Raw genomic sequence first — 13826 nt, 5'->3', positions numbered from 1 at the left:
GGGTCATGAATACTTATAAAATGTTGACACTTCAGTTTTTGAAAGTTCTTTTTTTTTTTTTTTTGTTTGATTTTATAATTTACTTTTTTAGGACAGAATTGCAATAAAAGAGTGGTATGATTCACAAATAAAAATTGAAATTGATTAAAATCTCTAAGAAGAATTGTCAAACCAAAAGGACGTTACCTGCATCAATCCTAAACTGAATTGAGAAACTCATGAATTGTTAACCAAAAGCTTTAAATACTACAAGCACAGAACTGAACTATTTTTTCGGCTTTTAATTTGCAATCGCAGACACTATACTCGTCCCTGTGAAGAGAGCATCGTTACAAGATGTTTTTGGGATGCAGCTCCTAACAACAAAACTGCATGCCCTAGCACCACAGCAACAATTTTCTAACATTTATATATATATATATATATATATATATATATACATACATACATACATACATACATACAGTGCATCCAGAAAGTATTCACAGCGCATCACTTTTTCCACCTTTTGTTATGTTACTGCCTTATTCCAAAATGGATTAAATTTATTTTTTTCTCAGAATTCTGCACACAACACCCCATAATGACAACGTGAAAAAAGTTTACTTGAGGTTTTTGCAAATTTATTAAAATTAAAAAAAAAAAAAAAAAACGAGAAATCACATGTACATAAGTATTCACAGCCTTTGCTCAATACTTTGTCGATGCACCTTTGGCAGCAATTACAGCCTCAAGTCTTGTTGAATATGATGCCACAAGCTTGGCACACCTATCCTTGGCCAGTTTCGCCCATTCCTCTTTGCAGCACCTCTCAAGCTCCAGCAGGTTGGATGGAAAGCGTCGATGCACAGCCATTTTATAAGATCTGTCCAGAGATGTTCAATCAGATTCAAGTCTGGGCTCTGGCTGGGCCACTCAAGGACATTCACAGAGTTGTCCTGAAGCCACTCCTTTGATATCTTGGCTGTGAGCTTAGGGTCGTTGTCCTGCTGAAAGGTGAACCGTCGCTCCAGTCTGAGGTCAAGAGCACTCTGGAGCAGGTTTTCATCCAGGATGTCTCTGTACATTGCTGCAGTCATCTTTCCCTTTATCCTGACTAGTCTCCCAGTTCCTGCCGCTGAAAAACATCCCCACAGCATGATGCTGCCACCACCATGCTTCACTGTAGGGATGGTGCCAGGTTTCCTCCAAACGTGACGCCTGGCATTCACACCAAAGAGTTTAATCTTTGTCTCATCAGACCAGAGAATTTTCCTTCACATGGTCTGAGAGTCCTTCAGACGCCTTTTGGCAAACTCCAGGCGGGCTGCCATTTGCCTTTTACTAAGGATTGGCTTCCGTCTGGCCACTCTACCATACAGGCCTGATTGGTGGATTGCTGCAGAGATGGTTGTCCTTCTGGAAGGTGGTTCTCTCTCCACAGAGGACCTCTGGAGCTCTGACAGAGTGACCATCGGGTTCTTGGTCACCTCCCTGACAAAGGCCCTTCTCCCCCGATCGCTCAGTTTAGATGGCCGGCCAGCTCTAGGAAGAGTCCTGGTGGTTTCGAACTTCTTCCACTTACGGATGATGGAGGCCACTGTGCTCATTGGGACCTTCAAAGCAGCAGAAATTTTTCTGTAATCTTCCCTAGATATGTGCCTCGAGACAATCCTGTCTCTTAGGTCTACAGAGAATTCCTTTGACTTCATGCTTGGTTTGTGCTCTGACATGAACTGTCAACTGTGGGACCTTATATAGACAGGAGTGTGCCTTTCCAAATCATGTCCAATCAACTGAATTTACCACAGGTGGACTCCAATTAAGCTGCAGAAACATCTGAAGGATAATCAGGGGAAACAGGATGCACCTGAGCTCAATTTTGAGCTTCATGGCAAAGGCTGTGAATACTTATGTACATGTGCTTTCTCAATTTTTTTATTTTTAATAAATTTGCAAAAACCTCAAGTAAACTTTTTTCACATTGTCATTATGGGGTGATGAATGTAGAATTCTGAGGAAAGAAATGAATTTAATCCATTTTGGAATAAGGCTGTAGCTTAACAAAATGTGGAAAAAGTGATGCGCTGTGGATACTTTCCGGATGCACTATATACTGTATATATATATATATATATATATATATATATATAAATATATATATATATATATATATATATATATATATATAAAAATACAGTGATCCCTTGCTCTATCACGCATCGACTTTCGCGGCTTCACTCTATTGCGATTTTTTTCTCATACACGCTTACGTCACTACGCATGCGTTTTCTGAGAACTTTTATCTAAGCCCCACGATGGCTCCTAAACGTGCTGCTTTTTCTAAGCCTTCTGACAATAAAACTAAGTGCCGGAGCAAGATGCTTACTATCCAGGAGAAGGTGAAACTCTTGGAAATGATCAAAGATGGCAATACCCTACAAAAGCCTCCTCACGCATATGAAAAGACAGCGCCAGCAACTGCCTATCAAGATGTTCTGCAGCCGCGCACCCAGACACCCACTGCCTACTCCTAGTACTCCTTCAGCGGAAGAAGACAACGACGCACCTGCTGAAGATACTGCACTACCTGAAGACTCTCCTACTGAGGTTGTGCCTTCATAGGTTAGTGGTTGTGTGTAAGAACTGTGTGTGTGTGTGTGTGTAATTAAATGTACAGTACAATAATCTACTGTATAAAAGCGGTCGGAATTGTCCTTCCGTCCCGTGAGTGCAAAGCGGAGCGGTATTCCGCTTATCACAGACGTAATACTTGCGGCTTGCGGTACGAAGCGACGCGATGTGAGCGGAGTTCTGGTGCTCCCATCATTCCCTTGCTTTTGTGCGCGATGCGCTGGAAAAATAGACATAATTATGTCTCTGGAAATAGTTCATGTTGATGGAGTACAAATGCCTCACCGCGTAGTAAATATCAGGGGAGATGGTGCTTGCTAATTCTCATCTATAGCTTATTTAGTACATGAAACTCCGTCTTTAGCGGTACAGATTCGGGCTGACATTGTACGACTTTGGACAGGCACTCGAGGGAATAAAAAAACTTAGGCTTTCGGGAGATGTTATGAATGGGCACTTTGATGTTCTCATTCCCTACACTTACATGCCTGATATACACATGGAGTGCACACAAATTGAAGATAAAAGTCGGTCGCCTTAAAAGGCGGGTGAGCCTAGTAAAATATTTGATATTTGTAACGTCTAATATGTCTTATTTTCTCTTATTTTGTCTAGTATATTGGGTAATACGAGTGTAATGGTGACTAAAGGGTGTTATTTCAGGTCTAGAGGGCTCTAATAATGTTAAAAAAACGTATTTAGAAAGTCGTAAACAGGTTTTCTATACTCTAACTGCGAAAATATTCGATTTATAAATAAAGAATCCTACTTCGCGAAAATTCATTTATCACGGTAGAGTCTGGAACGGATTAACCGTGATAAACGAGGGTTCACTGTGTGTTGTATATAATATATATATAAAAAAGCCAGTGTTACACACATAAAAATTAATCAACAAAAATATTTATATTCATTCCAAATAAAATTATTAATGCAAAACACTGAAAGAATCCCTTGGGTTAGGATGATCAACTAATCTATAATTTCGAATAGTGAAAATTTCTCTCACACATAAAATAGATGTTCCAATTTTTATCAGTAGCCAGCTCAAAAAAGTGCTTAAGTGGAGTCCTCCATTTTCAGCTCCACAAAGAGGAAGTGGCTTATCAGTTTTTTAGTTTCAGAGAGCAGGTTTCAGAGGGTGCAAGAGGTCATTTTGGAGAGTGTTAGAACAGTGCTCCCCTGAGAGTTCCTTAGAATTCCCCTGATGGAGTTCAGTGCAGCTAGTTCTTGAAGGAATGGAGTTAGCATGCTGTTGTGTGGCATTCTGTTTGCTCTTGACAGTGTCCACCAGTGTCTGGATAATCTTAGCTCGTTCTGTCTCTGGTTTGGAATTGTGCTGTGTGTTGTCATTTCTACTACATTTTTTGGCAATGCAGTTCATATATTCTCTATTTGAACTTAAACATCTTGACTGTCATCCATGATCAGTCTCCCTGACTTATAGTTTTTGCCAGTCTCTTGGAATTACTCGGCGTCCTTGCTATATTCACCGGTCTAAGAGAGACCCCTCACGAATCTATGGCTCAGACACATCGATTCCAACTGTATGGACATGTCACTGTGTTCACTAGCGTAACACTAGGGCTGTCTGCGCACTTCTCTCCCGGCTTTTCCGACTTTAGGCTCACCCTATTGAACGCTCACTTCATCACTAACAAGACCTCGCTGATTAACAACCTCATCTCCCAGAAGCAAGTGGATATGTTTCTTCTTACAGAAACTTGGCAACAGCCTGGTGACTATTTACATTTAAACTTGCTGTCTTCCCCTGACTATAGCCACATATCTAAACCCAGGTTTACAGGAAAAGGGGGTGGCCTGGCTGTGGTTTATAAATCTACCTTAACAATGAAGGAACTCTCCTTTTTTGAAGTCGCATCTTTTGAATATATTACTGTGAAACTGGTTTCCTCCCCTCCTGTGCTGCTGTTGTTAGTTTATCGCCCTCCTGGTGAACTTTCTGTGTGAATTTAATGAACTTCTCACTGTAATCTCATATCTTTGCCCTGCTGTAATTGTACTTGGTGACTTTAATATTCATGTTGATATCAAATGCTCTCTTAGAGCTGAATTCATCTCAACTTTGAAATGTTTCGACTTGACACAGCATGTTGATTTCCCCACTAATACTCATGGTCATATTCTTGATTTGCTTTGTTCAAATGGCTTGAACAATGTCTCTGTCTTAGGTTCACTTTCTGAAATATAGGGATGACCTTAACACTGTTTGCTCCAACTATTATTCCTCTTTCTGATCATCTGTTGAGAAAGTCTCTTATCGCAACATTAGGTCAGTTAGTTCTGATGTGTTTGCTGCTTCCCGTTTGTCTTCATCTCTTTTTGAATTGCATAGTCTTTCCTCTCCCCGGGGAAGACCCAGGACACGCTGGAGGGACTATGTCCCTCAGGCTGGCCTGGGAACGCCTTGGGATTCTCCCTGAAGAGCTAGAAAAAGTGGCCGGGGAGAGGGAAGTCTGGGCATCTCTGCTCAAGCTGCTGCCCCCGCGACCCGACCTCGGATAAGCGGAAGAGGATGGATGGATGGATGGATAGTCTTCCCTCTCCTGATAACATGGTTTCCCTTTTTAACAACTGTGTTTCTCAACAAGGACTAGGCAGGTTCCAGCCACCCGCTCCTGTCCCTGGTACACCCATGAGCCCAGAGCTGTGAAAGCCACTAGCTGGCGTTTTGAGCAGCTTTATAAGAAAACAGGCCTCATAGTTCACTCACAACTTTATACTGAGCACATACTTAAATATAGGGATGCCCTTAACACTGCTCACTCCAGCTATTATTCCTCTATCATAAATGGTGCTACAGTAAGTCATGGCCTAGTACTCTTTTTAGGGCTGTTAATAAACTCTTCCAACCTCCTCCTCCAGTATGCCCCAATACAGCTGAACAGTGTCAGGCTTTCTTACATTTCTTTAATACCAAAATTGATCAAACCTATCACAGTTTCCACTCCACACCTCAATCATTCACTCATTCCGATCTACAATCTCCATCATCAAGACTCACTTGTTTCTCGCCTGTTGACTCTCTTGCCATCTCTGAAATTATTAAGTCTAAGTCCTCCTCGTGTCTGCTTGATCCCGCCCCCATTTCTCTGCTTAAAACATTCTTATCAATAATTAGTATAACTGTTGCCTCCTTGATAAATGCATGTTTCATTTCAGGTTCTGTCCCTCCTTCTTTCTCTATTTACAGGCCTATCTCTAATCTCCCTTTTTTGGCTAAGGTGATGGAATGTGTGGTTGCTACACAACTCCATGCTTTTCTTCTAGACAACGCACTCTATGAGCCTTTTCAGTCTGGCTTTCGCACACAACACAGCACTGACAGTTCTTCTCCTTGTAGTTAATGATCTTCTCTGGTCTGTAGACTATGGTTCACTTAATATTCTCCTCCTCCTTAAGTGCAGCATTTGACACAGTTAATCATGAAATCCTCCTGTCACGTCTCTGTGCTTTAGGGATCTCTGGCTTAGCCCTTCAATGGCTCACATCATATCTCTCTAATAGACAACAGTTTGTCACACTCTGCCAATATAAGTCCTTCACCTCACCTGTGTCCCTCAGGGTTCAGTCCTTGTGCCGTTACATTTTTTACCTTAATACTGTATCTATATATACCTTCCTTTGGGTCAGATTATTCGCAGGCATGGCCTTAACTTCCACTGTTATGCAGACGATGTACAGTTATATCTTAGTACAGACTCCTCTACAGATTCACCTCCTGTGACAATGCGGGTTTGACTCCATGCTCCCATCTGCTGTTTGGGAGCCCTTGAACCCTACACCGTCGGTAATGTTACCGATGGGCTAGACAGTGAGGCAATAACAATGGAGCAAGGGGATGGTAAAAAAAGTGTCAAGTGCTTTTATTTAAAATCCAACAACAAAAACAAAAGTGTTCAAAAAAAATAAGTGCAGTGCTTCCCAAAATGAGTCATTAAATAAATAATCCATTAAAACAAACGTGGAGGTTTAAAAATCAATAAATAGAACAAAAACAATAGAAAAAACAATCCTTTAAAAGCTGAGGTTAAAACAGCACTGGAAGCAGTCCTTTAAAACAATTACAGGCCTGGTGCTTCTTTTATACTAGCGTCTCACCTGCTTCTCTCGTTTGGGCCCTGCAGCAGGCGAGACGCTCTCTCTGCAGCTGACCTTTCTCTCAATCACACTGGTCTCGAGGCCTCCCGATCCTAGCCTCGGTCGCACTCTCATCCCAGGCCGGGGACACAGGTTCTCTCCAACGGCCAGGACTCCCACGCTGGAGATTATATGCCTAAGTCTCCCGACTCCCGCTGTCTTCCACAGCGAGTCATTTCCCTCGCTAGTCACTCCTGCTCCTCTCAAAATGCTCAGCGGGAGCGACTATAATCAACTGCCCTAGGTGTTAGATCAGTGTTTCCCAAACTCGGTCCTGGTGAACCCCTGTGGCAGCAGGTTTTTGTTCCAACCGAATTCCTTATCAGTGACAACACCTGATAGCACTGATCTCATTTAATTAGCTGGTATTTTTTTTTACCTTTTATTCGACATTCAGAAAAGCATAGCAGCATGATTTTTACATTTATAAGACATTTAGAAATATTTCTGCTTTTGCTATAGATTTAAATGCTTAACTCTCCTTTGTTGATTTCATTATACTTTGCCCTTTCTCTGTGCAGTTTTTCCCCCTTTGTTGTATCTTAATAATGACAATTTAAAACGAGCAGACATGCAGGCAAACAACACTAAATAATCAAAGGCTGCAAGTACTTTAGCAACCGACCCACTAATGAGTAAATAATGGATTAATTAAACAATTAGAAGACCTAGAAAAGTAGAATGAAAATCAAGATGAAAATACTGTTAAAAAGAAAAAAAATACATTATTCCTATATAACTGCTTGGTACATTTTAATTTAATTTTATTTTATTTTATTTTATTTATTTATTTTATTTATTTATTTATTTATTTTTTTTAGCAAACTTAGTTTTCTAATGTCTATATTGTTCCCTAAACACAGAACTTGGGAAATTACAGTTCACTTAATTAGTCCAGGAGTTCAATTAAAAACAGAAGCTGGTTGGAACAAAAACCTGCAGCCACAGGGGTTCACCAGGACTGAGTTTGGGAAACACTGTGTTAGATAAACACCTCGCTAGGGCCCACAGTCTAGCTGCACTCGAGCATGCTCTTGCTTGTTCGCCTTCATGCTCTCTCTCTCTCACACCGGCGTTCTCCTTACTTCCTTCCAGCAACCTCCGTCTCTTTCTCTTTCCGTTAATTTTCTCTTTTTTCCTCTCTAGCCGGCTCGCGCTTCTATATATGAAGGGGAACATGATAGTCGAGGCGATCAGCAGCTCCTGGGAACAATTACGGATGTGGACTGTTTCTCACCTAAGTGCACAGCCCACACCACGAACTCAGCTAAGCCGCGAGCACGGTGATTATTTATCTAAAACTGGCCTTTGCTGAGAGCTGTGGGCCCGCTATACCACACCTCCCAGCAAACTCACTGACTGAATCACTGATCTTAAGCTATGGATGGAAAATAACTTTCTCAAACTTAATGCCAATAAAACTGAAGTGTTACTGGTAAGCCCAAACGCCCAGCTTTCTAAGGCATCTAGCTTCTAGCTTCTCTGTTTCTGTTGATGGTACACTTGTCAAACCTGCTCCTGTAGTCAGAAATCTTGGTGTTTTGTTTGATTCAATCACTTCACTTTGAGCTACACATTCTGAGCTACACTCTTTCCAAAATTTCTTTCTATCATCTCCATAACATTGCCTGCCTCCGTCCGTTTCTGTCCTTTAATAATGCTAAAACTCTGGTTCATTTTTTCATAATGTCTCGTATTGATTACGGTAATTCCCTCTTCATTGGCCTCCCTGCAAAATCTATACAGAAGCTACAGTACATTAAGACCTCCGCAGCCAGAGCCCTTACCTACACAAAGCATTTTGCTCATATTTCTCCTGTTCTCTCCCATCTTCACTGGTTACCAGTTCCATCAAGGATTAAATTCAAGATTCTGCTTCTCAACTTCAAAGCCCTACATAACCTTGCCCCCCTCGACCTCACTCAACTCATTACACTCCTTGCAGCTCTCTCAGGTCCTCGAGCAGTAATCTCCTTAGTGTCCCACGCACCAGACTCTCCACCCTGGGGGGCAGGTCCTTCAGTGCTATAGCCCCTCAACTCTGGAACTCTCTTCCTCAGACTCTCTGAGATTGCTCCTCTTTGTGCACCTTTAAATCTCAACTGAAAACTTTCCTTTTCTACAAACTTTTATCTTTTGTGTATTTTTTTTTTTTTTTTACTCTATATGTAAAGTGACCTTGGGTTTATGAAACCCGCTCTATAAATGCAACTTATTATTATTATTATTATATGATTGGATGAAAGTCGCTTCCAGTAACAAAATCACTTCCTCCTCATTGGAGTATTATTATGTCTATTGGAATTATTTGTTGAATTATAAGTCTTTGTCTTTGTGAGTCGCTGCAAAAAATGACACTTCAATTCATCTTTGTTATCAGATGAAATACAGACTGGTCCTAGTACGAAGAGTTCATTAACTTAGTTTGGAGTGCAGGTGGGGGTTTGGCACTGCTGGATTACAGCATCCCTCTTATATCTGCTCTCTTAACAGGTCTGTTGTGCCAATAAAGTCTAGTAGAATAGGCAATGCCCAATTTTTCCTACATCATCATTGATTAATTCTGTCCATGTACAAGATGCATTGCCCTGGAGCACCTGCAGTCAATATGCTATTCCAGCTTGGCATGCTAAGTAGAAAACAGCTGTAATGCCTCTTCACCCGAGTTGTTCTAACATAAAGTAGCATAGGAGCAGTGTGTTTAAGTAACGTAATGGGTCTTGAATTTATGTAATAGCTATGTTTTATGCACATTTTTGCCCTGTGTTTAATGTTCTGTGTTGCTAATGGAGCAAATAAATTTACATTTTGAGGTTCAGTAATGTTCTGTCTTTCAATTTGTTTATGTAGTAGTGATTTGTATTTATGTATTGTTTTTGTAGGAACCACAGGCCTTGTATAATGAGGTAAAATACATTCCAATATCAAAAATCGACCGGAGTGCATCACCTAACAGTATCAAAAAGGGCATTGAAGATGAAATGGCAAGGTAAAGAAGAATCGTTTTGCAAGGTGTAAATAATAATACAATAGTCATGTAATAGTCTTTTTATGTTTATTATTTGTTGCAGTTTTTAATTTTTTTTCATATAAGCTTGACCCCAGCATCATGTGCACTTTATGGCTGTTAAACAATAATACTTAGGTTAAACCATTATGTTGTTGGTGGTTATAAGAGTACTTTATAACTTGAGAAATATTTAGATTTTTTATTTTGTTTTTAATGAGAAGTTATAATAATGATTACCTCACACTACAGTAGGGATGTCACAAGAACCAAATTTTTGTTACTAATTTGGTATGAAGTAAAAAATGTAATGTGATCAGCTTTTTTTTTTTTTTTTTTTTACACTATCGGTAGTACTAAGATAGTCTGCACTATACTCATGGGTGACTGCAGGTAGGTAAATTAATCATGGAAGGCACAATGATGCATGAGAAAAATGTGAATGAAACTACATATGAAAATTTCTCACAGTCATTGATGATACAGCACCTCATCAACACATGATGAAAAGAAAAATCGGCAGACGGAAATGCTTTTGTATTATTCTGAATCTTCATCCCATGAGTGCAGGAATTATTACTTGTTATGTAAAATAAAAAAAGGCAAAACAAACTTGCTTTGAAAGTAAAATAACATTTAATGATCAAATAAGACGTAATCAATCGTTTAACTTGTATTGTCACACATTTGTAAGAGGAGATGGAAAGATAACATTAATCACTTTTTAAAAGTGTCCTACACAGTCCTGATAAATAAATGGAGGCTTTGTATTCTTGTAATGACCACTTCTACTGATGTCAATTAGTCCAGGCATCTCTCCATTTTCTAACCAGTCTAAAGTGTGTAGGGTCGTGTTTGGGTGCGATTTATACACATCTGCAATTATTCATACAGGACTATGGGATGTGTGAGGGCTGGCAGCACTAACAACACTTGTGTCAAGTAATTATTGAGACATGACTCAAACAAAGCGACTTTGAATTATTTGCACTGGCAATGATATGAGTTGCACCAATTGTTAATATCAAGGTGAAATTTATTTAGTGTTTAATTTCTTTTTGAAGGGCAGAGCACATTTAATAAGACGTTTACTGTGTTAACAGAGATTTGTAATTGCCGAAACATGCAGTTGTTAGGACAAACAAAACAACATATTTCATTACTAAGTAAGAATCTGAAAACACTGAATTTATGTTGTTCGTTTAACCTTTGAAGGCAAACTGTTGTTAATTTGCATAACCCGTAAGTGAAAGCACATGTCTTATATTTGAATGGTATGTTGAGCAGTGTAATACTGTGTCACAGTTAATTTATTGAATACAGGTAATAAAAGCCCATGTAATTTTGAAAATCTGGATTTGTAAACAGGCATTAGTAATAACATACTGTATTCTGAGTACTTATGCAAGAAATATTCCATCCATCCATTTTCCAACCCGCTGAATCCGAACACAGGGTCACGGGGGTCTGCTGGAGCCAATCCCAGCCAACACAGGGCACAAGGCAGGAAACAATCCCAGGCAGGGTGCCAACCCACCACAGGACACACACAAACACACCCACACACCAAGCACACACTAGGGCCAATTTAGAATTGCCAATCCACCTAACCTGCATGTCTGTGGAATGTGGGAGGAAACCGGAGTGCCCGGAGGAAACCCACGCAGACACGGGGAGAACATGCAAACTCCACGCAGGGAGGACCCGGGAATCGAACCCAGGTCCCCAGATCTCCCAACTGCGAGGCAGCAGCGCTACCCACTGCGCCACCGTGCCGCCCGCAAGAAATATTAAAAAATGCAAAACAAAATCTGTATTACAGGAGATCTAAAGTATAGGACTCATGTAAAACTTAAAAGTTTAATTTCAAATAGGAAGCTTTAAATTTGGAAGAAATGTAAGAATAAAAAGAAGGGAAACATTTAAAAAATTAAAGCACAATGACTTTCTGACATTTAAATTTGAATTAATTTGACTAATCTGTTAAATATTACTTTTTATTAGTATTTTTTTACCTACATGCTTTTTAATTAATAGAATATAAATCTTAGGTTTGTAATATTTCTAACTGATAATTCCCTGACAAATCAGACATTAAAAGTATGTTGTTACTAAAACAGCTTCACAGAGTTGATTTAAATGGAAAAATTAGGAATTTATCTTTACTTTCAACAGTGTTTACCAAGGTGTCAGGCCTTAATTAGCTTGTTAGGCTATGGGTTGTTTACAGTCATCATTAGGAAACCCCAGGTGATGCAAGTTGCAAGGCTATATAAATTCTCTAACTCCTCAAACCTTGTCCCAACAATCAGCAGCCATGGGCTCCTCTAAGCAGCTGCCTAGCACTCTAAAAAATAGAATAATTGATGTTCATAAAGCAGGAAAAGGCTACAAGAAGATGAAGATAGCAAAGCTTTTCAGGAAGCGGTTTCCTCAGTTCGTAGTGCTATTAAGAAATGACAGTTAATAGGAATGGAGGTAAAACTGAGTTCTGGAAAACCAAGAAAATTTTCTGAAAGAACTGCTAGAAAGGCAACTAAAAAACCCAGTTTGAATGCAAAAGACCTTCTGGAAGATTTAGCAGACTCTGGAATGGTGGTGCACTATTCTATGTGTACTGACACCTGAATAAATATGATCTTCATGTTCTTGTCAGCTAAAGAAAACTTATTCTGCGTCCTACCCACAAAATTCATTGCCTGATGTTTACAGATGAACATGAAAACATGAACAAGCCTGATGCATTTTGGAAACAAGTCCTGTGGACTAATGAAGTTAAATACAACTTTTTGGCGTCAATGTGCAAAGGTACGTTTGGAGAAAAAAAGGGTGTTGAATTCCAGGAAAAGAACACCTCTTCAATTGTTATGCATGGTGGTGGATTGATCATGCTTTGGGCTTATGTTTCAGTTCATGGCAGAGTGAACATCGGTAGGGGGAAGAATGGGTTCAAATAAATACCAGCAAATTCTGGAAGCAAACATCACACTAGATGGTAAAAATTGAAGTTGAAATGTGGATGGGTCCAACAACCAGATAATGATCTGAAACGCACCTCAAAATCTACAATGGAATACTTCAAGATTTGCAAGCTGATTTGTTTTGCCATGGCCCTCACAGTCCCCTGACTTAAATGTCATTGAATATCTGTGGATAGATCTCAAAAGAGCATTGCATGCAAGGCGACCCACAAATCTTGCAGATTTAGAAGCCTTTTGCCAGGACGAATGAGTGAAAATACCTCAAATAAAAATTAAAAGACTTATCTGGCTACAAAAAGCATTTACAAGCTGTGATACTTGCCAATGGAGGATTGTTAATAAGTACTGATCATGTCAGGTGCCCAAGCTTTTGCTTCAGGTCCTTTTCATTTTTTGGTATTTTGTGCCTGTGAATGATGAGAAATAAAAATGTAATCTTGCTTAAAATATTAAATATGTCATCTGTATCGTTTTAGCGTTGTGGTGATAAGTTCATCTTCTGCTCACTTAAGTATTTACAGTCGTCTTCTTCTTTCAGCTGCTCCCGTTAGGGGTTGCTACAGCAGATCATCTTCTTCCATATCTTTCTGTCCTCTGCATCTTGCTCTGTTACACCCATCACCTGCATGTCCTCTCTCACCACATTCATAAACCTTTGCTTAGGCCTTCCTCTTTTCCTGTTCCCTGGCAGCTCTATCCTTAGCATCCTTCTCCCAATATACCCAGCATCTCTCCTCTGCACATGTCCAAACCAACGCAATCTCGCCTCTCTGACTTTGTCTCCCAACTGTCCAACTTGAGCTGACCCTCTAATGTACTCATTTCTAATCCTATCCATCGTCGTCACACCCAGTGCAAATCTTAGCATCTTTAACTCTGCTACCTCCAGCTCTGTCTCCTGCTTTCTGGTCCGTGCCACCGTCTCCAACCCATATAACATAGCTGGTCTCACTACCGTCCTGTAGACCTTCCCTTTCACTCTTGCTGATACCCGTCTGTCACAAATCACTCCTGACACTCTTCTCCACCCATTCCACCCTGCCTGCACTCTCATTTTCACCTCT

General features: G+C 40.1%; 1 protein-coding gene across 1 annotated transcript in view; it reads left to right on the top strand.

The window, feature by feature from the left end:
* Window positions 1–13826, top strand: part of smchd1 (structural maintenance of chromosomes flexible hinge domain containing 1) — a 509382-nt gene that overhangs the window by 170002 nt on the left and 325554 nt on the right. The window contains 1 exon segment of the mRNA XM_051928888.1: window positions 9657–9763. Within this exon segment, the coding sequence (XP_051784848.1) occupies window positions 9657–9763 (107 nt within the window).

The sequence above is a fragment of the Erpetoichthys calabaricus genome, chromosome 6, assembly GCF_900747795.2.
Source record: "Erpetoichthys calabaricus chromosome 6, fErpCal1.3, whole genome shotgun sequence".
In the NCBI taxonomy this organism is placed as follows: Eukaryota; Metazoa; Chordata; class Cladistia; order Polypteriformes; family Polypteridae; genus Erpetoichthys; species Erpetoichthys calabaricus.
The sequence above is the reverse complement of the archived record's forward strand: the minus strand, read 5'-3'. Positions and strand labels throughout refer to the sequence as shown.